At 40.6% G+C, this 25,806-nt stretch overlaps 1 protein-coding gene across 1 annotated transcript in view; it reads left to right on the forward strand.

The window, feature by feature from the left end:
• LOC104032488 (von Willebrand factor D and EGF domain-containing protein) overlaps positions 1–25,806 on the forward strand; it is a 181,548-nt gene that overhangs the window by 22,716 nt on the left and 133,026 nt on the right. Inside the window, exon 2 of the mRNA XM_075710358.1 lies at positions 17,335–17,519. Coding sequence (XP_075566473.1) covers positions 17,335–17,519 — 185 coding nt within the window. The remainder of the gene's footprint in view (positions 1–17,334; positions 17,520–25,806) is intronic.

Genomic DNA, 25,806 nt, shown 5'->3' on the forward strand with positions numbered 1-25,806 from the left:
CAGCCAGTTCCGACATCAAGATTTCAGTAGCAGCTAAGCTTTAAGTGCCTCATATTTCTGCATATCAGGGTCGTCAGTCAGGCACCCAGAAAATGAGGATCATCAAAGTAATGATCACCCCTGACATGGCTGGAGTGACTTATCCAACATGACACAAGCCCCCGTGGCAGCCGTATCAATCACCTCCTCAGGGCAGCGTTCTCGGAGTATTTTTTTTCTCCAAAACATCAATACTTGCTAACATTTTTTAAACACTGTCATCCATTTCAGTCAATCTTATTCTTCATAATTTCAGTCTCTTTCTATTGGGAAATTTAGAGTGTATTTCATAGTATGAAGTGTCAAGAGAACAACTGCATCAAGGAACGACATCCTTCCCCTTGCCACTTATATGTGTTTGCCTGAGAAATATGTGCAGTAGCAAAATATACACATCCTCCCAAGCAAGAGAGTAAGTAACAGTTCTGATGCACCACCACATACTAAGCACTTCTTAGACATTCTAAAAAGTTTAACATTCAAAACCTCTGCATGACCAGATTTTTAGGTAGTTTGATCTTGCTACCCAACCTTGTATTTATTTTTTTCCTCCTTCATAACATTTGGATTATTTAGATAAAATCTTAATGGGTAAAGCCACTGCTTTTCTAGCTTATCCATGCAATTGCCTTAACTCATTTATATGCAATAATCTCACAAAGAGCTTATACTTTTCACTTTTATCAGCCAAAAGCATGCTGGAATTAACATATGGTATCTCACTCTATTCCCTTTATACTGATTCCAAATACTGAGGGGCAAGTTGTTAGCAGGCAGAGAGTAAAATAAGCATGTAAAATCCATGCCAAGCCCTAAATAGACAAGGGTGTGAACAAGCTCCCGCCTTGTTGTTGAGCAGCAGGGGACTGCTCAGAGCCCTCTCCTCAGAGGGACCCTGCAGGTATTCCCCTGGGGCAGCACCTGAGGCCCCAAGCAAAAGAATTTGCAAAGTTTTTAGGGAATTTGTGGGAACTACTCAGAAAGATACATTCTGCTTCAAATCAATACACTCTGCTTAGAGCACAGACCAAGCAATGGTAACATCTCTAAAGTTCAAAAATGTTATCCCATGTGTGGAAAATGGGATTGTGTGTAATCCATGGTGTATGTTGTTGAATGCAGGTGGATTACGCGACCTTCTCCAGTCCTTTCCTGCGCTATTTGCTTTGATCTTCTGTTGTATTGCCCAAGTGTCCCATAGTTCCTTGCTCCTGGCCCAGGCTAGACCTCAGGACAACAGGGACAGGCAGTCTGCTTTCCCCAATGTATTTCTCTCTTTGCTCTTCTAGCAAGGTTTTGTCTCATACACAGGGATTTTTTTTCACCTGTCAGTGTAAGAGGGGCTAACTCAGGTGTAGGGTTCATTTTACTTGGGCCAGAAAAAATGATTAATTATTTTCTTTATTCTCTTTAATCTTAACATTGTTTGTTAACAGCTCGAATTCCTACTTGGTCTGGAAGAAAAAAAGCAATTCTTATTTTAGCTGTTTTACATATATATATACCTATCTTATAAAAAGGCTGAAAAGCAGACTCTTCCACTGTCTCTACGCACATGCAAATATGATCACATCTCAGTTCTTTACATCCTATTCTCATGGGAAAGGAGACTTAGCTTAATGACTATTTGCAGAGCCATTTGCAAAGAGATGGACTGCCATTTCTCATGAAATCGCAGCCAAAATAACCTGCTGCTGTAAGAAATCTTTGAAAGGCTTTTGGCTGTACAAAATTACTGCAAATTATTATTGCAAATAAGATTCAATCTGTATAAAAATCCATGTCATTCTTTGCATATACCCATGAAGTCCATGGACGATCCTAAGAAAAGGTTTGCCTTGAAAGAGAAAAGGTCATTTTTCCTACCTTAGAAGAGGATTTTAAATGATGGAACACATTCCAAGAATAGGTCTGAGAAGAAAATATGAAAGCTGCAATCCTATGATCAGAGTGATAATGGTTTTGGTCCCTGATTAAAGAGACATACTCAGCTTTGATGTACTCTTTGTAGTCAAGGAGTCATAATGAATAAGTAACAAATACCAAGAAATGAGTTTGAGAGAAATACAGGAATTAACTGGTTCAGATGACCACTACAAGTCAGAACTACACTATTATCCATATCAACAACTGAGACCCTAACGGCAGATCAGACTTGCTAGCAACATGAACAAATTTTCATCATGGCTAAGAAGAATTGCAACCTAAAAGGATGTAAAATTTAGGAAGGGCAGTTGTCTCTCAGGACAGATGAAGATGAAGACTGTGTCTTGCTATTGAAGAAATATGTAAAAACATTGCAGGTGACATGAATCCAGAGTGTTTTGGATTCATTTTTGTGGCTGATCACTACAGTGTGGGAGATAAATCAGAATTAGACATCCTTGCTTGAGGTAGAGGACAGGGAAATACATCTATTATAGAAGGACCGTCAAGAGACCAAAGTGGTCTCACCGCTTCATGTTCTCATACAGATGCTGTAGCAATAGTTTCGAGATAAGAAGGATTATCATGAACAGCAGTAGGCTGACCCTCTTTTCAGCACTGCTCATGCCAAAATGCCTCTGTGCTCTTTACACTGTGTAATCAGGGTTGGGATAAGTACCGTGTCAAGACACACTTCCATTCTTCTGTATATTTATGCTGGGTGCATGCATTGCTTTCCTGACACCAGAGGAATAGGAGCTGTGTAACTTCCAGCTTGTAATGTGATGGGGGTCTTGCAGGAGACCTGTGTTTTGGATATGGCTGTCCCGCAGTCAGAATAAAAAGAATAAAAAATAAGGGCTCATGATGTGGAGCAGTTCCTGCGAATGAAGGCAGTTGAGATAGGGAAAACAAAAGCACAGAGATTGTGCTTCTTGGAGCAAACCCAATGATACAAGCGCCCTCAGGAGCGTGTTTTGAGTGAACAGAGCTTGGGTTAAAATGGCACTGGCAACACTTTTCTCTACATCAGCAAGAACTACCATAGTTTCATTTTGGATGTGAAAAATTATTTGGCCTAGAGAAAAAGAGGCATATTCTTCTAAAAGTTGAAATATTTCCTTTCAACATTTTTGCAAATGAAATGACTCGATGCCTCCTGTTTCCAAGATATTTAATTTCAGGTTGAAGAGGAGTTTAGTCTGACTTTCAGTTATTATCAGCCTTTCTTTGTGATTGTAGATATTCCATTTCTCTGGAAAAACTGAAAGGTTTCATTTTAGATCAAAATAAGTCACTTTTCCTCACTGGACCGGTGAATTGCAAATAATCTACTTACTAAATTTTCCATGTGCCGGTAACATCTGTTCAACAGTTGCGTTTTTCAGAATTTACTACAACACAGTATTATAGCTGTGTCTTTCTGTCCCTCCTACATGCAATATTTTCCTTTCTGCTTTGCTCTGGCTGCTGTCTGTACTTATATTATTGCAGCAGAAAAATGTAGAACATTAGCATCTGTTAATCCTTTTATACCTCAAGTCTTCACATGTTTGGCCAACTCTGCTTTTCATTATGCCCGTCTGTCTCTGGAATAGCCTCAAAATTCCAGATACAGCAAAATAACCCAAAGTGTAGCCCGGCCCCATGGTACTGCTGGAAGGCTATTTTAGAATTAAGATAATTCAATGGTTTAAGTGTGTTTGCCGGATCCCTAGGAGCAAACTTTTATCCCAGTTTGCAGGGATTTAGCCATTCAGTTGTTATTAATACTGAGCCATGCTGCTGAATCTACATGTTCTGTAAGGAAATAACCTAGATTTTAGTGCTTTCCTTTATGCTAGACACTTATTTCAGCAAATAATAGAAAGGATGAAATGAAACTTGTCCTTAGCCTACAATTTTACAGTAGCATGACAGAGAAGGAATGAGAGGCTAAAAAATAGCTAGCAAAGATCTTCCCAGTAAATTTGGACCCTGTTTTTTCTTTCACACCATGTTTGAAAGTAATACGTGGGGTAAAATAGAGAGTTGCAGTTCCTGCCAAAAGGGTAAGTTGGAGGTAGGTGGAAAAACGGTGGGGGCTGAAGTGAAAAAGGGAAAAATAGCTGCATCTTGGTCCTGCTATCCCAGCCTGATTCACCTTGGCAGGCCTGAACGTTGGGTCTTCTAGTGTTCGTCAAACAGAAACACAGACCTGTCTGCAATGTGCTTCGAATGAGAGACAATAAGCCTTGTGCTGCATACTTCTTTTGATGAAAAGCTGATTTTTGGACTGCTGAGACCAAAACATGCCAAACATGATCAGCTGCAAAATTAGTCTAACCAGTGCAAAAGACTTCAAAAAACAAAACCAACCCAAGCTCTAACGTAAAAACAAAACCAACAATTCAACATCAATTTTTCAAAAGAAACAGAATTAATTACGAATCAGACAGGTAGGGAAATTCTTTGAGAGGCACGATGATGTTGTTTTTGACCACTTTGAACTTTATTCACAACAAATGTGATTTTAAGTGTAGACGTTGCTTAAATCACATGGGATGAGACTGAGAGTCCAATAAGGACATTTACTCATACTGCAGTGCAGAATAGAGTGCCTGGCCCACCTCCAAAACAAGTGAATGCACTTACCCAGAGTAGTTCAACTTTGATAGTTCACAGGAGCAATTTTCTTTGCTGCACAGCATGTGGACCAGAAAGGCAGGATCCACGACAACCGGGAGGCTGAGCAGGGAGATGCCTAAATTCCCACAGTGAGACCGGAGCAAGTGACAGCAGGTAAACCTTGTCCTTTAGGGACTTTGCATCTATCTCACCCACTTTAGAAGTCTCATCTGTGAAACTCCCTTCCACAGCTAAGTGCTTCTGTCAGAAACTCTCTTGCCCAGAAAAAAAAAGGAGACATTTTCCATTTCATTATAGCCAATAAGGAGAGGTTGGGGCAAAGAAACGGGTTTTAATATCCCACTCCCTGGTTTCTGCTTGGCAGGGATATCATGAGGCAGGAGAACATTTTGGCATCAGACCTGTAGATTTTCTTGATGAAATTATGCATTTTATAAATACAATTGAATATGAACTGGTGCAAAGAAAAATAAAAGGAAGGGAAACAGCTTTGGAAGCTGGCAAGGTTGGCATGTTCTTATTTATAGTTAACAATATATAGTTAACAAAACTATACAAAAGAGAGCAGTTTCAGTGAGAGGGGGATCTGCCATGGAATACCCAAGTGCTCAGGCCATTGCCCCAGCACATGGCAGACCTGGTTTCAAGTCGGGGAAAACCAGCCAGCTCCAAATCTGCCAGTGGAGCCCAAACCCAGCAGAAGATGTCCCCAGGTCACTCCCCTCATCTCGCCTGTTTGTTTGCCTTTCATTGCTCTTCCTCCAGGTCTGTTCTGCAGGCTGTGCTCCGAGCACATCCAGTGCCTCTCTCAGCATATCCACTGCTTGCAAACAATATTTATACAACTCAATTCGACATGAAGGTTGAAAAAGGTTAATGGCATCCTCATTTCTGAATGCAGAAAGATGAACATTGTGGAGGATAAAAAATAGACAGCTTTCTTGTGGTCACCTATGAATAAATGTGAACAGGTGTAAGGTCTGCAGAGCAGCATGGGGCACCACCACTTCTCTGTCTCTCACAGGCAAACACCTTCTTATTAATGGTCTGACAGGTGTGTTATTCAAACTGCGGGATTAAAAATATCATCACATTTCTGTAATATTCCACCCACACAGTGGATACTGTAGGAGACGCAATAGTCAGTCTTGCATGTGGGACCACAGCTGACTCATGCACTTGTTTGGAGATGTAGGTCCACGGTGTGTCTTTTGAAGTGCTTAATGGGAGCTAAACCTTCTCTGAACTGGGTTAGCACTAGAAAACAACAGAAGTAGAGCTGCCAGAGCTTCTATGCTAAGTTTTAGCTATGCGTGCTTGTGCAGTATATTAGCAGGTGCCAGACGGATCTACCTGTACAAACTCTCTGTTCTCTAAACAACTCATAAAACACACAGAGAAATGACCAAAGCCTGACATTCACCAGATTTCACATACTCAGATTTTACAAGTTTCAAAAGCAACTCAACAATGACTGCAAATTGCTAAAGAATATAGTAGCAAATGATAAATTGATTGCCTGCTGTTTCTTTGTGTACTAATTTGTGTTATGGCTTTCCAATCTGAAACTGCTTGAGTAGATTTTTGCTGTTTGTTTTTTTAGCTCAAATTGCAAATGAAATGACTGTGGTAAACTGAATGCATCAAGTGTAATGAAGAATTGATCAATTGTTATGTTGTAGGGTTTTTCTGAACAGTGGTTTCTAGCCTATCTTCTTTAGATGAAAATTACAGTTATTAGCCAATTACCAAGTAAGAATGCAAAACTGACTCTGGTTTTGATAACAGAAAGATGGAAGAAAACCTGAAATAGAGCATGTCTGCCTATAATCGCCTTGTTGTACCTATGGATGATGATACACACATAACATTGTTGTTGTATTATTCCCTAGCAAAAAAATTAAGCTCCGGCTATTTCTTCCTTCAGGAATGCTGGGGTTTTAAACCATATTTTCCAATAAAAAGTATAGCTCTGTTTTATAAGTTAAAAGTCTACTCTCACTGTTATCAGGCAAGAAGGAGGTGGAGGAGTAGAATTGAAAGCTCAGCATGGAAATGGCTCCATGGAAATAAAAAATTACTAGGATTCATCTTGTCTGATGAGAAGAAACTACACTGAATTATCAGTGTCTAAGAAAGAAAGAAAGAGAGTCGTTCCCATCAAGAATACTCCATCTGGTGATCTGATTTTCTTTTATTTACTTTCTAAAGAACTAGAAAGTGCCAGTGCTGCACCTCCTGTAAAAAGCACCAGCACCACATCAGCTGTGGTGGAGGAGATCCCCATCTCACCCCACCCCATCCCACCCCATCCCCATGGGAAACCCCACCTACAGCCTGACCAGCCACCAACAGACAGAGCTCATTTCCTGGCTCAGAAGACCTTCTGAGGACACAAATGTCCCCAGCACATTTGGAACCATTTTTAAGTGAGCATAAATTTTAAAACACACGAACCTACACTGTAATCAAAGTTAGTTCAGTGTAAACAACAAAAAAATCAGTGGGTTTACCTTCTGCACGGCTGATCCTGATCAAAACACATCTGCCTACAATATGCACCATATGGGGCAACAATTGTCTCGTGTTTATTCCTGTGCCGCCCTAATCCCCTGTGTCCTCTGCAAGCATGCATATCTGTATCTGCAGCTCTAGCTGGATGGCCAGGGAAAGCTTTACGCACATATAATTATGGAGATGTTTTTTCTTATTATGGTAATTACATCCTAAAAGATTGCGCAGGTAGCAGCTGTAAATGTAATGAAGACTCAGCTGATACCAGCCGAATTGGATTTTCTTTTATATAAAAAAGCAGCTTATAGCTGAATTTCTTATAGATTCCTGAAACCCCGATATTTCTCTGAATGCTTCTACTACTCCTGGTAAATAAGCAGAGATCTGTGGAGCAACCAAAGCAGAGATGACCCTAAACAAAAAGGAAAATTAGTACCTGTTAGAGCAGTGAATGGGGACTAAATTCCTCTAAATAAAAATAATACATGCCTTTATCTAGAGGTTTTCATGTATAGGAACTGAAAGCCTTGTTCTTTCATGGCATGAATAGGCATCAACGGATCTCGTTCAAGTGCTAGATACACAATGGGCAGTGTTTGCTACAACCAGAAGTACAATATTCCCCTGAAATACCACCATAGCTGAGAGAAACTGCTGGCTGGAACTGTGACCGTCCTGTTTCTACAGAAGGAAGGCACTAATGCATTTTAATTTTGAAGATAATTATGGCTATATGTACAGAAACCATATATTTCAAATGCTGAAGAAACAAACAGTGAGGATTGCTGATAAACTTGGTTTCTAGAAATCTATTAGACTTAATGTCACACTTCCATGGTTGGGAGTACACAGCTTTATCTTATCACGCTGGCCAGGCAGGCTGCTGACTATTTCTAGCTCATGACCTTTTATTTTAATATTTTTAAATCCATCCAAAGTGCTATAATGCATGAGAAGGGTTTTTGCATCCACAGCAGGAGCTGTTACGTGCTCAAGACTGTTTTGCATCAGCTCTTTCCACGTTTCAAAGAGTGGGCAGCCTATGAGAAGATGAAGGGACAGGGTCAAATTTTGCTAGGAAGGCGGTGAGATCCTTCCAGATTTGTGCATTAGTTGGGATGTGGAGTGTGTCCGTGTACATTGCTGCAGAACGGTAATGAATAAAGCCTTACTCCAAAGGCAAGAGCAAACCAAACTATTCTTCCTAAATGTCAAAACCCCGACAGAAAAGCCCGTTATAAACATCTGAGGAGTGTGCAGCTGCTGAAACCACTATTGTGCCAGTGAATGGAATGAATAATAGCGATGAATAATAGCAAAACAATAGCAGGAAAAATTGCCTCGTCACCCTGCATGCATTAGGAACTAAATCACACCCAGGACACACGCATGAATCTGGCATTTGGCAGCCCTAAGCTACCTTCAGTTGGAGTCCCCTTATCTTTCCACCAGTCTCTGCTGCATCCTGGATGCACTGACAATAAGTTAGTGGTGACACTTTTCCCCATGCTATATCATCCATATACAGAATTAAATTGAAGAAGTGGGGGGAAATGTGGCCAAAATTCAGCATTTGCCATGGGACCAGTCTGGAAAAATGTGTGGCTCGCAAATTGTAATTAGCCTGCGTCGCAGTTGAGGCATGGAAACAGCTCCAGCTCTCAAAGGGGTAAACCATGGAAATCAAATTTCCATCTGAATAGAGCCCAGTGGGTTCTAAAATCAAAACATGTGAGTTGGTTTTTGCTACTGCTATTTAGGAAAGCTACATTTGCAACTGTATGTTCAACTGAGATTAGGAGGTAAGAAAGAACCTTTTCATGGTGTTTCACTTCTTCATTCTGAGGGATGAGAGCAAAATAGACCAATCAATAGCAATAATTATAATTTTCTTTTTATTGATTGCTCAGAAGTCCTTAAAGGCATCATCATTAACTTACAGATAACTTGAGGAAATTTATGAGGTTTTTAATTCTCTTTTGACACAGCAATAGTAAGTGATTTCTATATTCAGATGCTCAGCCTTCCTGGCTCTGAAGCTAGGCCAGAATTAGCAAGGATGAGACTTGGTAAAATTTAATAGAGTAATTGACACAATTTGGCTTTGTTGCTTTTTCTAACTGGCGCATTCAATAGATGAGGAGGCTATATTTCGCAAAGCCAGGGAACTACAGACTTCACCTGTCCTGTCCAGCTGCCCATTGCTTTTTATCCATGTGATCAAGCATCATCCCTCTTGTGCCCACCATGCTATTCGTGAGCAATTTTCACATTGATGAGAGATGCCAGATAGCAAGTCCTGGAGACCAAAACATTTTAAAGGACAACACTTCTGCTGGAAACTTCTTGGCTCATCCAGGTCGGTTGGCCACGCATGCGTTGCTGTCCCTGAAAATAAATTCTCGGTTCTTTCATCCTATCTGTTTATGGAGCACTGAAGAAAATCGCTTTTCAGCACAACTCCTGTGACAGTGCTCCAAACTCCACATTAAACTGCCCAGAAGTTCCTCAGACTTTGCTCACATTTCTCGCAGAGACCCCTTGTGGTCACCTACTTTTCCAGCCCCTCTTGACACCTCTTCTGGCCCCGTGCAAAATGCATGTCTGCCTCTATCTGTGTCCTCCTATGCGATCTGTATGTAGTGCGTTATTCTGCAAAGCATTCAAGGGAAACACAGACTAGAAGAGAAGTATCACATAATCAATTCCTCCTTTCTAAACCACAAGTTAAAAATAGAAATGCAAGCCAAAATAAGAGATATTAGCATGAATAAATGTTTTCTCTGGAACTGAACATTGGCCCTTGGTTGGCCAATAGTATATTGTTTTACTTCATAGAAGACCGGGATGGTAAATGACCTTGTTCCCAGGCAAATGAAACTCAGATGCATCATACAAACAACATCTTGAGACTGTAGGAGGATTTTTTTGAACTACACTTTCTCTCAGGGCCCTGTGCTATCACCTTTGTGCAGAAAAAAAGAATCCCCTAAGAATTAAGCAATAAACACACTAATCCTGGCTGGTGGGAGCAATCCGTAGTAAGAGTTTCAGTTACATATACTGTAAGTAAAAAATATGAAGGGTATCATATAGAGCATCCATAGGACTGAGGAAAGAAGGAAAGGGATCTCTTCGCACATCACTGCCTCTGTCTTTGGTCCTTGAACCACACTCGGGCACTGCAGGAGGATGTATTGCAGGCTACATTTTTTTTCCAACATGGAAGACCCCTAGAGTTGAACAGTCTAAAGCCTGCCTTGAAAGAGTGAGTGCTTACTCTGTAAGACATGGATGTGAAAGAGTCTTTAATTGTATGCTGAGTTCCCTGCCTTACAAGAAGACACTGTATTTTCAAAACCGTGTAATATCTAAGGGGAATCATTAAGTTACAGACTCCTAGAAAACCATGTTCCTGCTTGGCTTGATTTTCCTCCTTCTTACTTCTGTCTGTTATTCAGTACAAATAATATGTATGAAAGATGTCTTATTCTTTTCAGTGGGTGCTCAGCCTCTTCCTAGGTCAAATTTTCTATAATTACATTCATTTTACACAGTAGTTCATTTATCTCTATCAATTTCATCTTATGAAAGCATTATGACTTGTTTAAGACCTGTCCGTTACGAGTATGTGGTGTTTATACAGTGTGCTTCCTTATCATTTCAGTTCAGTAGGAGGTTCTTCTGCTTCTGAATTATCTGAAAATAGCTTTATTTATTAGCTATCAAGGTTTTTTATAAAATTAATATGCTATACCTACCAGAGGAGCATGCATGGTTCAAGCATTTTTATGTAGTGATCACATTCACAATTAATTTCTGCCTCTGAATATTTTTAGGAATAAAACTTTTGTCATCAGCATGCATACTAATTGCATTAAAATCTATTGGTGAAATAAGGCAGAAACGTTCATCTGCAATAAACTGTCAGATGTTTCTTAGCTACAAATGCCTTGTCTATTAATAGATTACTGTTCATCTGGAACTTGCATCCACCAAAAGAAATTTTCAAACGGATTGGAAAGAATTTCCCTTTCCCAGTATCTGCCTTCCTTTTCTGCCCAAACTCTCTTTCAATGTATGGTAAATCGTAATATGGGGAAGTGGATGGCACTGACATGCTGAAAGCTTCAGAAGCTTTCACCTGAGCTTTGCTACATCAGTGAAATAGGGCCACCAGGCATGGAAGTGGCTGGTGATTAAAAGGTTTCCTTCTGTCTCTAAAACAGAAAGAGAAGAAAGCTAGCACATCCTTTGTCTGCAACTAATTTGGAGTTATGGCTTAATAGCCTAGGCATTTTGGACTTATTTTTCCAAATGAAAATCTTTCATAATTTTCCTGTGAAAAGATATTCAAACACTCCGGAAAATGTTTTGTTCCACTATGGATTTTGGAGTAAGAAATAAAAAGCGTAATCTGAAAATCTGTCAGGGAGGGATTTAAAAAATGTACCATATTTCATACAAATGGTGAAAATACAAGTACTTCCATGGATAATTAAATATACACACACACACACTCTCATATACACTTATGCATACTTACATATACCTAAGTGTGCATATTGTCAAATGTCATACTTCAGAAGCTCCCTAGCCACCCCCTCTCTCTGCCTTTGAGCAAAGCCATGTGAAAGCCAATGGGTAGCCCTGGTTCCCCAGCTCCGGGGCTCACTGTGCTTTTGGGGGAAGGCTCCAGCTGGGAAGACTCCAGCTGGGCTCCCACAATGTTGGGGATGATGGTGAGAAAGAAATCTGCACCTGGGAATATCTCTTCCCTGGTCACAGAACAATTACAGCACATCGCCAAATGGTGCTGTTGGTTAGTATTACCTGGATCAGTCACTGGGTTTTCTTTCACCCTCCACACGAAAATTATTTTGCAATCTGCCAACTATTTCCCAGAGCTTTAGAATGCCCTTTAAATATATTGTGTGGCTGGCACCGCTTTGCCCAAAACAAATATGCACCTCAGGCTTGTGGACTATAGTTCTTTGAGGGTTTTCTAGCTGCCATCACCTATTGATATTATTTGATTTGCAGCCACTATTCAAAGCAAACAAACAAAATCTCACAGCTTCTTAAACCTTCCTCCACATAAGCCACTGATATTTACTGGGAGCAAGAGCGACAGATAGACTTCTGTCACACCTGTGCTTACCTGCCTTTAGAAATAAAAGCAAATGTTTAGCAAATTATTTCCTTTCAAGTTTTCAGCCTGCCACTACAATATTCCTGACTTCTTCCCCGAAGCATCTGATGCTTCCTTCCGTGGCCATGAGCACCAGCCCAGATGGACAGACCCTTTGTGGGTGCCCGGCGGTCCTGACAGCAGCATCTTTCCCACCGAATCCACTGCCCAAGAAGTACATGGGTGGCTTGTCTGCTTGCAGACCACCCAGTTACCGAGCTGCTTGAAATAAGCTCCAGCCAGCAGATGTTCAAGGTGTTAAATATGTGGGCCTGTGCTGGGAGCATCCCATAGTAATGCCCTAAAAACATCTTTCCAGACTCTTGTTTGGCTGGTCCCTGCTATAGCCCTGTGGAGCTTCTGTCCTCCCCAGTACAATACTGAGCAGCCCACCAAGAATGGGCTTCTGGGCTGCTGCCCCCAGGATCTACTGACATGCACGTCTTTCTCTAGCCGTGGTCACATCGATGTTTTGTTTAGCTGAGAGCCAAACCCCAGGTCCACAGCTGTATTTCAGCATGAAATACCAGTTCACATATTCATTTTCTGCTCATTTTCCATCGGATATTTCTGGATGCTTCTGCCTTCTGCAGGAGGCTCTCCTCTTCCCAGCAAGCCCAGCGGCTGCCTTTCCTTTCATTTGTACATAACAACTTCCCGCACATGAATGTCGGGTGAATCTCGACCTCCAGGCATTAACAGCAGCTTTCCTTATGGCTTCAACAGAGGCAGATTTTCCCCACAGGACTTGCCACCAGAGTTATTCAAATTCTGTTTTTCACTGAGCAGCTGCAACAGGTATTGTTATTTGTTTGCTTTTTGTGTCAAAAGGGAGCTACTCAGGGTCTCTTTACAGCAAGTTGCTGCCACGAAATTGTTGGGTTTTAAAAAAAAAAGTTTCAAGTCTAGTGAAGTGAACAAAGCCCTATGTCTTAGCAACAGCTCCTTGCCTGTATCGAGGGTGGTGGTTCAAGAAGCAGCTCTTTGCACGACTAAAGCACCAGCTACCGCACAACATTTAATTCCAACAGCACCCTGGACCAAGAGCAACAAAATCTCACTGCACGGTTTACTTTCTTCCTGAAGGAAATCTGAATGGTCGTAACAATGATGAGTGCTCAGCTCCCTGAAAAGCCAGCATTTTTTTCATAAGCTCTAAAAAACGGGTAGATGTGGCACTTTGGGACATGGTTTAGTCTAGTCTACCCTTAATTGTTTTAGTGTGGACTTGGTAGTGTAGGTTAATGGTTGGACTGGATGATCTTAAAGGTCTTTTCCAACCTAAATGATTCTATGATTCTATGATTTTAATGTAATTACAGGAATAGAACTGGGTGATTAAATTAAATGTATAGGTGTCTCATACGTAAAGAAATAAATATTTCCTTTTAAAGGCAGTCTTGCCTGCACGCCAGAGAGTAACAGTGACTCTGTGCAAGACATGGATGTGTACTTTTATTGTTCCCCACAACAGGGGGGACAACTGTGATATTGAGCACTTTATCACTGTATACAAACTTGACATCTGCATCTGACTTTGTCATGAATTAAAAATGAAGCGGAAGGCTTCATCTGATTAGAGTGTAGCTGCAGTCACCATAAGGAGCAGGCGGGCATCCCTCAGGTGAACAACGAACAGGGCTCAACTGTATCTTCCTGGGAGTTTTTTAAAATAATATTTTCCTAATGTAGTCTGATTACAGTGATACCTTTACTTATTTATTTCTGCGGGAAAGGCAGTAGTAATTAACTTGTACCACAGCCTGCAATTTACATGTTAAAGTTTACAATGATTCTGTCATAAGGCCGTAAGAAGCACCATTTTACAAGGGAAACTCAATAATTGAGGGATTGTTTTGCTCATGGCTTGCTGCAAAACCTGGGCGAGCTTTTGCTCGCCCTCCCTCCTGCTCTGTGCCGGCGCACTGCCACCGACTCCAGTGTGGTTCGGTCTGATCCGCATCAGCGTGAGAACAAAATCCGTCAGTCTGGCTCCAGGGGAGCTGACAGCAGATCAATTTGCCTTGCCACCTCCTCGATGACAGCCTGCAAGCATAACTAAACCCAGTCACAGGTATATAAACATACTCTGACCTTTACTCTGACAGAATAAAATACACCTTTAGAGGAGGTGGCTGCTTGAGCCAGGGCTTCACATATATGCTCTTTAGGGAGTGAGCACATGGCCTTTGTCCCAAAAACTGTTAAATTTAATGGATGAACACCTCTCTCCTTACTGACCTTGCACGCCTCCCCCATGTGCCTCTCTGAGTCCCTCCTTGCCCTTTGCAAGTCCCATCCGCAGCATTCATCCCTTCTAATGTTAATATGCGAAACAGCATTTTCTAAACTACTGCAAACAAAACTATGCGAAGGATGAAAAATAATTAGCCGTGTCTCAGTGTCTAATATATTTGCATTGTTTAGGCAGAGTAGTTAATCATTGGTAAGACCACAACATGTTGTGTGAATTTGGATTATAACTAATACATATTGAGCAGAAGGTTATTAATTACATTTAAAAGGAGTATTTGATATTATTATTACTGAGAAACTGAATGCTATTAATTATATTACAATGCTCTGGCAGTACTCCTGTGGCAATACTGTGCAAAGAGCCGGTTACCTTTAGACTCTTTTGTCTCTTGTTCAGAAAGGAGGTATTTAGGGCAAACAAAAGGCACCATGAGCCAAAGTCCTGTTCCCATTAACACTCCTGAACCACTGAATGATATTGAAGAGGTCAGCGAGGGTCTGCATTTTTTAACATTTTTTAAATATAGGATAAACTTGTCATTTGCTTGAAATAGTTGGTCTGCTGAAATGTCACTTCTTCCCTTGGGTTGGGAATTGGCAAAGGACAGTCTCCATGTGGTCCACACTGCTGGGCCAAAATCCCCAGAAAGGACATCTGAGTCTGAGGGATGGAACCGGATCCCAGATTGAATTAGAGCTGCATTATTTTCAAGTGTTCCCTCTCTAAAATGGCTCTTACCTGTAGAAAAGAAAAGCTCAGGGCACACCTTTTTTATTTAAAAAGGCAGTTGTATTAATTCAGCTGAATTTTGCATTGGAATTGCGCTATCACTTTGACAGTTTTGTTCCCTGAAAATTGCAATAAAGGCTCTGTTACGCTACATTTTGTCCCCATTTGTCTTGTATACCACTGCCTTGCCTTTGGCACAATAAAAATAATCTTTAAAAATAGTACCATAAATGGATTGACTTTGACCTTCTGAGTATCTTGTCAATAAAATAAAAATGATAAATCTGCTTCAGAATGCCACTGGCCTAATATTAAAGCAGAGTTATAATCTGAAAAGTGACATTTGAAAAATGATACTATAGGGAGGGGTCTGTTCTCCGTCAATGGTGTCACATAAATACGCTCTATTTACAGTGCAAAGAGGTGATTTTGCTAACTGCCAGGCTCGCCCCTGAAACCAAGTTGTGCAATTCCTGCGATGTGCTCTCTGCCTCTTACATCATCATTAGCAATTAATGATTACTGCAGCAAGAAATTAGCCGAGCCTTCTGTTGCCTGTGCATAATGCAGAGCAACTCCACCTCGGTCTCCTCCTGTGACCCACTCTGAAGTGCTAACGCAGCAAAAATGGACTTTTCCTCACAGAGAACTGGCTAAGATAACCAAGAAAAGGCCCTTTTTTTTACATGATCAGCTTTTTGAAAACAAGTTTGAAAAGAATCACTGCAAGGCTTCTTTTTATCAGGTGATAAGAAACTACTGAATATTCTGGAAAAAAATCAAGAGATGTATGAAAATGAACAGGGCAGGCGTGCAAACAAACATACATTGAGGGGCAGCAGCTTTGATTCAAACTTTGCAATGCATGCACAGTAGCTCTGCTGCACTTGGCTTTATGGGTACATGCTTCTGGCGAGTCTGACCTGTGGCTTGAATATTTGCAGCCTAACTCAAGCTTATTTCTAAAACCGCATGGTACTATTGGTTTTTCACCATTTCTTTTTCTCTTTTTAACATTTCTTGCTTTCATTATGCTAAATATGTACTTAAAAGTGTGTGAAGTGCACTTTATGCTTGAGCATCAGTTTATATCGTGATTAAAATGCTCATGCATATAGTAAACTAAATTAAAAAAACCATACATTTTCAAAGATCACAAGGCTTTGGAACCTCAAAACATTACTTGATTTCTGAGGAGGATTCAGATGTTAATCCCTAAACCTAGACTGAGATCACATTCAGAGAGTTAAGGTTTCTGGTTCTGATTCAGGTATGATGACAATCCATGTAACTAAAATCTTTATGTTACCAAGTGTCATGGTTTAGCCCCAGCCAGCAGCTCAGCACCACGCAGCCGCTCGCTCACTCCCCCTACACCGATGGGATGGGGGAGAGAATTGGAGGAGTAAGAGTGAGAAACACTCCTGGGGTGAGATAAGAACAGTTTAAGAATTGAAATAAAGTAAAATAGTAATGATAATAATAATATAATAGTAATAATACTATCCAAAGCAAGTGATGCCCAATGCAATTGCTCACCACCCGCCGACCGATACCCAGACAGTTCCCGAGCAGCAATCACTGCTCCCTCGCCAACCCCCCCAGTTTCTATACCGAGCATGATGCTGTATGGTATGGAATAGCCCTTTGGTCAGTTTGGATCAACTATTCTGGCTGTGCCCCCTCCCAGTTTCTTGTGCCCCTGGCAGAGCATGGGAAGCTGAAAAGTCCTTGACTGGCACAAGCAGTACTTAGCAGCAACTAAGCCATCAGTGTGTTATCAACATTCTTCTCCTACTAAATCCAAAACACAGCACTGTGCCTGCTACTAGGAAGAACATTAACTCTATCCCAGCTGAAACCAGGACACCAAGCTTCCAATTTTATGTATTTAATCTCAAATTTGATCTTTTCCCAGTATTTGCCTTGAAAATTAGCCCAATCCTAAACTGAATCTGAACATAAGAGGATGTACCCCCTTTTAAGTGGTTATTAACAGTATCCAGTTGAATTACCTTATTTAATCGTTGCCCTTTTTCACCCTTTCCAGCTCCCGAGTGCTCCCCGGAGGGACACCGCATCCTCCGCAATCCCTACCGCAGCACCAGGTTTGACTCGCTGGAGTTACAGAGGACGGCAATTCAGGACCTAGTTTGTGACCACTCCTTGCCGCCAGCATGGTACCGTTTCATGATTGGCAACAGGCCTGCTGAAATGCCAACGAGATGTGTCGAAGTCAGTAAAACTTAAGTGCTAACCCTGGTGAACTTGAATAAATCCTTTGATATAATTTTCCTTTCCAGCCACCTCTATACTCTCATAGCCAGTAGACTGCAATGGGGATAGGTGAGAGGTAATGGGAAAAGCACTCTTTCCATAATAATAAATAAAAATAATAGTACTGTCATATCCAAGGGCAGTAGTCAGAGACGAGGATCTCTATGGACTGGGCATTATTCAAACATAAAACAAGGTGTTTTCCAACTCTAAAGAGAGATCCTTAATAATCCACATACCTCACAGTAAGTTATACTTTTTTCAAGCAGTTCCATTGCTTTAGGAATGGATACTGGAACCTGACTCTTTCCCTGTATAATTTATTGTAAATTAGAAATATGTCCTTAATATGAAATCAGAAGGGAAAAATCAGAAAAATTAATATGAAAATAGGTTCTTTAGTGATATAGAAGGAAAAGCTAAATTTGAGTCTTTTTCTGCTATTACTGTTTCTTGTATTATTTAGTTTCCTAAGTATGTTAACAGCTTTCTAGAGCAAAAAAGCTCCAGCACATAAGACTACTCTCTAAAAAAAGACAAAACAATAATTACCTGGTTTTATGTGCGTTTAATATGTATGACAATAACGTTTAACTTGCAATCGTTGCTGCCAGCGCAACTTGAGACCCTAACTAAAGTCATTGCCATCTCAAATAGCCCAGCTGCAGGAGGTTAGAATAATTTCAAACACACTGTTAAACAAAATTATTCAGAAAATAATAAACTAATTACCATAAATTACTTTAAAGATGAAATATTCAACCTAGAGTGCCAGGAAGTTTAATATTAGGTGATGCTACCCTACCTGGAGAACCTTCTCGAAATTAGCAAACAGCACTTCATACCCATTCAAAATGGACCTTTGAATCTGTCACAATAGAAGTATATCTTAATAATATAACACTGAATGAAATGTTAAGAGATCATTGTTACTTCTGTGGGTTTTCTAACTCTCTGCATACACAAACCATAAATCTAATTAACATGAACAAATTGGCATGATTATTATTGAAATATTCATTTCATGGCAGGTCAGCCTTGAATATCCCAATGCATTACAAAGTTTATTTTTACAGGTTTACTCTATAAGTGTATATATATGCTATAAAGTTATTTAATTTGCCATTGTATTTCAGCAACTTTGAGTATGTAGTAATGCTTGACTGCATGAGATTTCTTTCCAACAATACATGCTTTGGTTTTTATTCAGGTTTATAGAGCTATATTCATTAGTTTAGTTTCTTATCTTGTAACATAATTTTTGCCATTGGTTTCTTCATTATCCTCTGAATGACAGTAAATCTCTGCTTTGCCATGCTGATGAAGGATTACATCTGTTAGATGTCACAACTGGAAGAATACGCTTCTTTTAGGCCTTCACCTTCTAAATCCGCCTCTACGTTCTATCTCTTCCACTTAATTAAATCATTGTTTAATTTGGTTTTCCATTTAATTTGAGCAAAACCTCTGGAACAAAATAATTTAAATTAATAACTGCACAGCTTCCACTCTTTAATAAGCAGTTATTATTGGACATTCCAGTCTGGCTGGAGTGAGCTGATTTTAATTAAACAAGCCAAAGACAAAATCCTGAACAGATAGAAGAGAAAAGAGACCAAATAAAGCCTGACAATACAGGCTTTAACTGGAGAGTTAAAAAGTACATTACTCCAGCACCTTATAAAATATATGCTGGATGATATCCTGTTGATACTGGCCGGATACAATTAACTGCTTATCGATGGATAAGATTAACTTCTTAATTCAAAGTAATAGTAGGTAAAGATTCTTGTCACCCAACTGAGCTCAAAAGGGATTTAAACCATAATGGAGATTTAGAGGTCCTGCCCAGCTTGGGAGAGAATTGCGGCAGGACAAATGCCACGTGCTGGGTGGGCACGAGGGGGGTAAGCTCCCAGAACCAGCTGCGGTGCCTGGGCAGGGGTAGTTGACTCATTCAGACTTGCTCTCAAAGCCTGCATTCTGAATCTTGCCACAGAAAAGCTCCACAATAAAAATGTGGCCCTCTCTGAATACTGTTTCATAACCTCAGAAAGTATTATATTGAACAGAGAGCAGAACCAAGTCACATACAGAAGCTAGGAGAGCCTCAGTCCACAACCATGTCACAGCTAAGAGTCACAGCAACAGTTGTGATGAAAAACAAATAACAGCTCTTAAAAAGCTGCTCCTCATCCACTAATCTAAAAGAAAAAACAAGTGAAAAACAAAGGGGAAAAAGGCAGAACAAAACCCCAAAAGGTTTTATGTCAAAAAAGAATGAAAATATGATTTATATTCCTGAGTTCATCCCTTGAATCCAACTGCTGTCCGTAAACTTATGCATCCAGTGGCAAAAAACTTTTGATTGAAATAGCTTTCCAATTTATGCATTGCCTGCTGAATGTCTCTGGGGAACAAGGAATGATCCTGACCTTCCTCCCTGTATTTCTTCCTCACCTCTCCCGCTGTACTCCCGAAGGAGGCCCAGCAATTACCACATACTGGGCATGCACTCTTGGCCACAGCCACTTCCCCATCCAACAACAATTCCTAGCAGAAGAGCAACACAAACTTGCAAATTTTTTATCCCAAGGCATTGAAGCTGCTGCCTACAGATCACAAAGAATAGTTTGTTCTTCAAGAACTGCCAAATTCACTGGGAAAGGCAAAAACACTAAAGGAAGAAAGGATAGGGAAGCTTCTACTAAGATTAAGGCACTGTACTGAGAGCAAGAAACAATGCGGAGATGTGGCCACACCTAGTAGTAAAATGACCTTCAGAGGAAGAACAAAAGTGACATAAAAATTAAAACTCAACAGAAAATCTATTAAACATACAGATAAGTATTTAACAGCCAATATAGGAAAAATATACATCAGTTACAGAAATAACTATTTTAATTCAGGCTTCTGAATTAAAATAATATAGGGTATACACATAAGTATATATAAGTACATAAGTATATATAAGTGGATATAAGTACATATGGGCAAGCCCCAGGAAAGGAATGAATACTAAAAAGAAAAGAGAGAGAACACAACGTGCTAATCTTATTGAAGATCTGCTCTACAGTCAGATAAAAGATCAATCTGTGGATTACAGAAGAGCAGTGCATGCTGCTAATCGTAATGCAAATCCAAATGCCATGCCATGCTAATGACAGGCAGGCTTTGCAGCGCTGATTCACAGCTCACGGTGAAGCCAGAAATACGGCTGGAAATGCACTTCTTCCTCTCATTTACATGGGGGTAAAAAAAGCACAGATTATACTCCGCAATCTTAAGGAAAAACAACAATTAAGAATTTCATTATGCAAATAGTAATTGGTTCTGGAGCCAGCAATAATACTCATGATACCACATGCACGAGTCGAATTCATTACTTCTCAAAACAACGCTAACATTTCCAGCTTTGAGTAGTCAATTGCAAACAGCAAATGATAAGCTAGAAGAAAGGTATTAAAACCAGAATGACTGCTAGAACAACTGTCACTATCAAACACTCATCCTCTGAAACAACGGATTCGCGGTACCATATTCCTTGAGCAGAGACATTAATACGGGTGTTACCGCACTGGCCGCAAAAATCACTGCACACCCAGCGCTGAGGGGAGACACTGGTCTCACTGGTCTCCAGATCTTCTGAAATGTCAGAGTACCTCATACGTCCTAGATGTATGGTTCAGTATTTATATATATATGCATACAAAAATATGTATTACTACCTGGACTGATAGGCACATACCAGGTGCGTACACAGATGCACACACAGAGGTGTGTATGTGCACAGAGGTGTATATGTGCACAGCACTGCATCCCGCCAGCTCAAGTTCAACCTCTCAGAGCAGTCGTTGCTTCACTCTTGGTTTCTCCCCAGTCTTAAGGCAACCCCTCACTTGGGTTCGCTTTCTTTTCTGCAGTCCTGTTGGCGTGCATGGCAGGAGCCTCCAAGTGACCTCCGGCAGCACCGCGGAGGTCCATCTGCCCAGGTGCTCATCCTTGCCAGCAGCTGAATTTGGGGGTCTGGAGGGAAGGGCAGGAGTGAGGCAATAGTTTCAGCTTTGCATGTTACCAATCTCCAGCAACCTCTGGTTCAGGGGCTTCTGGATTCAGCCGTGGGTTATATGAGCCTTTAAAGGGATTTCTCTCCCATGAGCCAGTCCAGTCACTGGAATTTTTTAGCATCCCAAATCCTGTAGCAAGGTTTTCTACAGGTTAGTTGTGGATATGACACTCTGTTTTGGAAATGCCCAGTAATAATACCTGCCTGTGATGGTATATCAAGATTACTTCCAATATCCTTCTTCAGAAATTTCATTCCATAAATGAGAAAAACCATCTCCAAATTTATATGTAAATGTGGCATAAGAAGGACATGTTATGCAGTCAGAGCTGGTGTTTTCTTAACAGTTGCGTTTTTAACAATATAAATTTATTTTTTTGTATATATACTAGGCTCAAGCATAGGCTTAAATGCTAATCTTTGGTGTACAAAACAAGGTCATGTTAAAGCATGTCAAATCTAACCTGCTTATGATGCTTAATATTGTAGCCCCTGGAGAAGAAGATTTACTGTTTCCCATACTCACTTTAATTTCCTCCTCTACTTAACCTGTTGTAGAACATTGTATACTCACAATAAAAATACAATAGCTCAACTGCATACTATTATTTTTTTTATTTTGTTTCAATTTGGGTTTTGCTCTGAATCCAATCCTATTTTGATTTGCAATTGTTTTATGAACTTAAAAGCAAGTGACACTTTCAAGGTATTATTTCATGTTTTCGTCTGTAATTCTCTTTCTTGCATGTATACATGAATACTCCAAGATCATAATAGTAGGTATGAAGAGGTTTTGTTTTTCTTGTTTGTTTTTCAGGCATACAAAAAGCCTTCTGTAGAAATTACAATTACAGCCTCTATTGTTCAGAAGCATGTACTTAAAAGAAACACAAGGCAGGCACCGGCTTAATTGCTACTACAGATATTCTTGATGTAAACTGATTTCTGTGGAGTTCAGCCCCAAACTGAAATAAAAAATCTTATTTACTTTAACTTACTCCAAAGAAATTAAAAAAACTAAGACAAACTAAAGTTTTGAGAGGATAACAGATGCAAAATCACAATACTTTAACTGCCAACCAACAGTATACCAAAAAGCCTTCTATCTCCATCTAACTAAAAACAATGCATTTCTCACATATGGTGCCACTTATTTTTAACAGCATAATTTCAGTGCAATACCCAAGTGACAAGAACAATCAACCTTGATTTCTTTGTGCATTTATAAAGAACCTTAGAGCGTTCAATCAATCAAACTAGTTGATTCTCGAAACCCCAACTAAATGGAAGGAGACATCATTGGATTATACAATAATGGTTTGTCCCATTGTTTTGGCAAAGGGGGAACAAATTTAATTTTTTTCATGTAGGTTTTATGAATTGAATTATTTAAATTATTATCTGGTGTCTAATTATGAACCAAAAATACTTAATGAATGCTTACCTGCCACACAGAGGTGTTGCAAAGATTAATTAGGTAAGGTTTATAAAGTGCTTTGAAGATTAAAAGCACCACTTAATTATAATTGGATAAAGTATGAAAGGATACCGAGCACTAAAGAAGTCTGGCAACAGCCTAAACCCTCCCTTTTTTGTTAAATATCTTTTGTGCCAGCTGTGTCACTGGATACCTAATGCAGATGCTCTGAGTGACATAAATTTAGGGTTTACAACAATATAGTTTACTTCACTAACTTGCCATTACATTGACCAGTAGCAAGTCCAAGTAAACATGTCAACTAAAAGAATCAAATGCTTGTGATCTCTTATGTGGAGCGTTAATCAGACATCCGCTGCAGCTCGCCATCAAGGACACTGCTTAAAGACGTATAGGGGAGACAGGATTTGTAGGGAGAGAGGCTATTTCTCATTAGATCTACCAATATACTCAGACATAAAGGGGCAGACTGTGGGCACACACGTGTTTTCCAGTGCCACTGGTATCGTAGCTTATTTTTCTTCCTGCTGCGTAGCTTCCCGTTTGAGTGAGCAACACGGATATTTTGCGCAGCACGGCAGTAGTGCTGCCGTGCAGTCTACGCTACATCGATCACCTGGAGATCACCGGCAAAGCCATGGTCCCATCCTCACCACTGGCTTCCCAGCAGACGAGCTGCTGCCTGCAAGAGACTTGCAGAGTTTGCTCTTCTGTGGAGGCAGCTGTAGAATTCCTCTTCTTCATTTTGGAAATGCTGCTGAATTACGGTGTGAGATTCCCACAGCTTTGTGCTATTCTTAGAGCAGCAATGACTGTAGTTATTGCAGGTAGATGCTATATCATAAATGCCAATCATTTACTACCTCTGTATTCAATTTTCTGGTTACTCTCCCAAATGACTGCTACAAAATTTAATGCTAATTATGCCACAGCTGGAACTTGAAAATTTTGGCTCTTTGAAGTCTCTTCTCCTAGACTTATTTTCTTTAATATTTTTTTTCTTTGTTTTTTTTCTGTTCTTAGATGTACCGCTGGTTGAGTACATGAATATACATTTGCCCTTCCCTTCCCAGGTCTGTTTTCTAATTCACAGAGGCCTTATGCAGCAAATCCTTTTGGCTAGCATGGGGCAACTTGCCTGACGCAGATGGACAGCATGTAGCTCAAAGCAGAAAATAAATGCGTGTACATCAGAAAGCTGACAGGAAAAAAAAGAAATATTTGATTTATACCAAAATTCTTCCTTGACCAGCCTGTAATACTGTATCATAGTTTGTTACATTAACTTGTTTTCTCACAGTCTGACTTTTCCTGGGTGCAAAGTCAGTCAAAAGGCTTCATTATTGCTTGTAATTTGTGCACATTACATAATCAACTATTTCGCTCAAATGGTTTCAGTGCACGATTCACCAAACAAATCCGGGGTGCTGCAGATCACAGCGGGGGGTTATCAGAAAGCCTGCACACAGCGCTGGCGGCTGACGTCAGCGGCGCTAATCCGCACTTTCTCACTGAAGTGGCTCACAGACTTGTGGCGATACAAAGAGGGAGAAAATCACCCTCGTCTTATTCCAGTGTTTTATTTTTTCCCTCTATGTGTTAACAGGGGATACAGACCCACTTTTACGTACAGATCACATTTTCTCTCTTTTCACAGCCAGAACGCACTTGCATCTGCCCATTTATCTACATGGCCCATAGCACAGCAGGTAGATGGGTGTCTCATTAATGAATTTATCTTTTTAGCACTGCTGCAAGGCAGAGAAGTGCTATTACCACCTCAGCCACCTCTACCTCTGGTTCAGAGATAAGGAAGCAAGGTGCACAAAGACCGGGTGGTTTGCCCAAGGTCAAGCAGCAGCCAGGGAAACTGAGGCACTGCGCGTTCCCGGCCGGAGGCAGTCCAGCGGCTGCACTCCCAATGCAGCAGCGCTGACGCATTGGGGCCAGTTACACTAGTAAAAGGCAGAAGGGGATGGGTGCAATAGCTTATTTTGAGCAGCAAAAGGTCTTTGACAGAAAACTGTTAGAGTATTTTTTCAGCTTTTGCAGCCGTGGGTGCAAATGTCCCTTGAGACACAGGTATGTACATGAGATCGAGTTGCCTCAAAGTAATGAAGGTCATTTTTATGCAACTCAGTGTCAGGAGACAGCTGCAACAGCCCTTTACAGTGGGTGTTAACAGCACTGGGAAAGTTTCCCATGCCATTCCCATGGCATCCCTCCTCCTCCTCCTCCTCGGGCAGCAAGTGGCGAGTGCCAGCCGTGGGGTCAGCTCTGCAGGGGAGCGCCCCGGGAGGGATGGTATGCTGCACTGTGTCTCCTTACCAAAACATTTTCCTTCAAGGCTTTCTGCAAGCTTGCACACACCCATTGAGCTCCATTGCTCATTCATCTCTCTGCTCTGCACCCCCCTAACTCTAATTCTTCCCAGCTTGTGGAACTCAAACACCTGCGCAGTACACTCATAGATATCTGTATTTTAAATGTAATTTTAAAAAATAATTATTCATTCCAACAATCTTTACTCATGCATGCAGAGGCACTGAAGTCAGTAGCTACCTGGTGTCCTGCTAAGAGGAAATTCAAGGTGTAAGTATCTCATCAAGAACATACCATGGGTCTGAGACAGAGACCACTGAACTCCAGTTGCCGTCCTTCTCTCTGCATCCATCCTTCTTCCTTTGCATACAGTACGTCTTCTCTGGATGATGTTTGCTCCACTCTTCTCTGTCATTACA

This window comes from Pelecanus crispus, chromosome 5 (genome assembly GCF_030463565.1).
Source record: "Pelecanus crispus isolate bPelCri1 chromosome 5, bPelCri1.pri, whole genome shotgun sequence".
Taxonomy (NCBI): Eukaryota; Metazoa; Chordata; class Aves; order Pelecaniformes; family Pelecanidae; genus Pelecanus; species Pelecanus crispus.